Genomic DNA, 3345 nt, shown 5'->3' with positions numbered 1-3345 from the left:
GATCCAGCTGGCCACAGAAAAGAGGCTCCACGGTGGTGTCAGGGGTCTCCTGCATGAACACATCAACAAAATCACCTTAGCTCACAGAACCAGACATAGATCACAAATTAATTCCCCAATCCAGCAAGAACCCTAACCCAAACCCTAGTTTTCAAGCATACATAAACATAGCTCAAACAACAACCATAACCCTGCCTACTAAATAACAGTAAACAAAGCTTACCCTAGCTCACCAAGATGAACACTAACCTAATCTAGCTCCTAGATGAACCCTAACCCTCGCTCAGCAGATCGAAAAACTTACCCAAAGAGCCATGTCCATGCTTGTGATGTCGCACTCATCCTCTGAGCTCGTATCCCCGTCATTCCAGGAAGGCAATGGCGGCGGTGGAGCTTCCACAGCGCAAGTCGCCGCCGGCGTCGAAGAGCAGAGAGGAGAGGAGCGAGAGAGTGAGAGTGAGAGCAGAGGAATGAGTGCGGGCAGGGGAGAGAGTGAGAGTGAGGGCAGGGGAGCAGAGTAATGAGCGCACGAGCGGGTGCGGTCCGACCGCGCCGGTCGGTCCGAGTAACGGCCGTTACCGGCCTCGCCGTCACGCGCGGCGCTGACGTGGCCTGACAGGCGGGCCCGGACCGTCAGAAAACGGTTTAAAACGCTAGCAACGGACGATTTGGGTTTTTTGAGACAGCCAACGAGAAAAGTGGTAGGTATCAGTCACAAACAAAAAAGTGGTGGTTTTTTGGAACCATAGGACGAAAAGTGGTAGTTTTATGCTATTTACTCGGTTTTTTCTTATGTATGTATGTATGCAGCACTACGCAGAAGGGATTGTTTTTCCGATATAGTATTTTTTTAGATGATGGATGGCCACCCGAGCCTCTCCATGCATTCGAAGTTGCACACCCAAATTCGTTGCAAAACTGTTACAAGTAAAATCGAGAGGCCGAAGAACTTCAAAAAAAATCGAGAGGCTGAAATTAAGGAGGCATGGCACCGAAAGATTATCCACTATAAGTTCTAAACGTACTTCTTTGTCACCCAAATTCGTTGCAAAATTGTTACAAGTAAAATCCGGAGGCTGAAATTAAGTTGGCCTGGCACCGAAAGATTATCCAATATAAGTTCTAAACGTACTTCTTTGTCACCCAAATTGAAACATTCGAAATAAATAACTCTTCGAAGCTCCAAATTAACACCATATAGGCTCCTAACCATGAAGTAGTTGCAATGTAGACACGGGCACAACAAACTTTTATATGAGTATAAGGATTGTACATTTTTTTCCGCGAGGAGCATTATCCATTTGTTCAGAAAAATAAATTGTCACGATTGCAATATGTATAGGGCGTGTTTGGAGGCATACACTCAGATATTGAATTCTCGATATGATTAGTATTTGATCAATTTTTGGCATTCAAGATCATTCATGTATCAAACGACGTTATCCATCTGTCACAATGACACGATGTGAAGGCATGTTATGTCTGATCAAGCCAAATTCCAGTGCATGACCTTTTTTTACTGGCAAATGTACAAACTCACACTTATACAGCTCCTCCCAATGCACATAATCTGTAACAGTTAGATTCTCTCAAGAATTGCAGTAGTACTACAGATTAACTCACACACATATCCAATAGCAAACCAAATACATCCAAGCATAAACACACATACCCAATACCAAGCGCATAGTTCCACAACTAGCAATACAAATAGTAGGTAGCTGCCGGGAGCAACTTACTGAATTGTCTAGTTTCACCGAAGAAAAACTTAATTGGCCAGTAGAAAGACAACTTAATTAATTAGCATTACTACCAGGCTTTGCAGGATGCAGCTCCGCGGCTCTACGACAGGCTTTGCTTCACGCCACCATTGTCGCCGACGATGTCAGTCATCAAACCTCCAGTAGTGTTCTTGGGTTATGGTGGTAGTTCTTGCACACGAGGTAGACCACGGGCTGCGCCACCAGCGTCCCAGTCATGACCACGCACAATATTGCTGTCATCATCGCCACCGCAGCAAACTGGCCGAGGCCCATGCCGCCCATCGCGTCCTCCACCGTCACCGTCGGGAAGGCCATCAGCATCGCTACGAAGCAGCCATCAAGCACAGCGAAGACGGTGGCCGCCGCCCAGAACTTTCCGGCGAGGAGCTCGCGGCTCCTGCACAAGGCGCCGAACCCGCTGGCGTTCTCGAGCAGCGACACCACGCAGGCCATGCGGAGCAGCACGGCGAGGTACACCACCCCGGCGATGCACGCGGCCCCGCCTAGCAGTCGCAGCGGCAGGACGATCTCACCCGGAGCATGGAGCAGGCGGAGCGTCCGCCAGGCGGACCCGAAGACGGCGGTGTAACCTCCGAAGGCGGTGACAGCCAGCAAGAAGGTGGCGCAGTGCCGGAGGCGCTGGTCGCGATTTATGCGTCTAAGGAGGCGTGGGATGGCCATGGGCCCCGCCCGGTGGTCGGCGCCCTTGTTGCGGTAGAAGGAGGCGACTGAGAGCACGAACAGCATGTCGTACCCTTCCATGACGGCGAAATCGCAGAGGAAGTAGAAGAAGGCCGGGGAGAAGAAGAGATGGAGAAGTCTCGAAAGGTCGCCGGAGACGAGGCTGGAGAAGACCGTGACGCATCCGGCGACGTGGGCAAGGAAGATGAATATGTTGGATACGTGGCAAAGGAAGCTGGGGAGGATGGCCCGAAGAACTCGGAGGGTCTCGCGGCGGATGCCGGTGACCCCGAGGTCACCGAGATGCTGCTCATCGGGTTCCCACTCCATTGAGCTGGTATGCACCGTGACGGTGGTTGTGGTTGTGGAGAAGGCGAGATGGAGCGTTGCGCGTGCAATTAGTAGGCCTGGGAAGAGGAGGGAACAGAGGACGATGGGGAATGAACATCGAACTGCTCACGCCGCGTCGTGGGGTGGCTGCTTCGGATCGGGCCGTGCTTGCTTAGCAATGGCAGCTCCCAACAGCGTTTTCCTCGTCTAGCTAGTCTATCGTCTCTCCTGCATCGCTGCATGCACCGGAATGGAATGGCATGGGCTCATGGGCACATGGGAGGGACCGCAGAGGGCCTCACCGCGTCGTGCCTGCCGCTGGGACGCGCACGATAAAGCTTGCGCTTGGATGGAAATAATGGTGTGCACACAGCTCGATCGTAGCATGCTTCTTGATTCTTACGGTGCGCGCTCGCCGTCATGAGAGAGATGTACTTAGTAGCACATACACTGGTCGAGTTAGTTTCTGTACCATCACATCACGGTTTTCCTCTACCCCCAGCCTTTTACTTTACTGCAGGCCATTGACTGGTAGCGGTAGGAGTATGTTACTCCCTCCCTTTATTTTTTA

The 3345-nt window shown here is 51.4% G+C and overlaps 1 protein-coding gene across 1 annotated transcript; it reads right to left on the bottom strand.

Annotated features, from left to right (window-relative positions):
- Window positions 1-1536: 1536 nt before the first annotated feature.
- LOC120973273 (uncharacterized) lies at window positions 1537-3086 on the bottom strand. Its single transcript, XM_040398727.3, has one exon. It carries the CDS (start codon window positions 2772-2774, stop codon window positions 1893-1895), a length of 882 nt encoding a protein of 293 aa, XP_040254661.1. The 5' UTR covers window positions 2775-3086; the 3' UTR covers window positions 1537-1892.
- Between the last annotated feature and the right edge of the window lie 259 nt (window positions 3087-3345).

This window comes from Aegilops tauschii, chromosome 1, assembly GCF_002575655.3.
Source record: "Aegilops tauschii subsp. strangulata cultivar AL8/78 chromosome 1, Aet v6.0, whole genome shotgun sequence".
Classification (NCBI taxonomy): domain Eukaryota; kingdom Viridiplantae; phylum Streptophyta; class Magnoliopsida; order Poales; family Poaceae; genus Aegilops; species Aegilops tauschii.
This window is presented reverse-complemented; position numbering and strand designations above follow the sequence as displayed.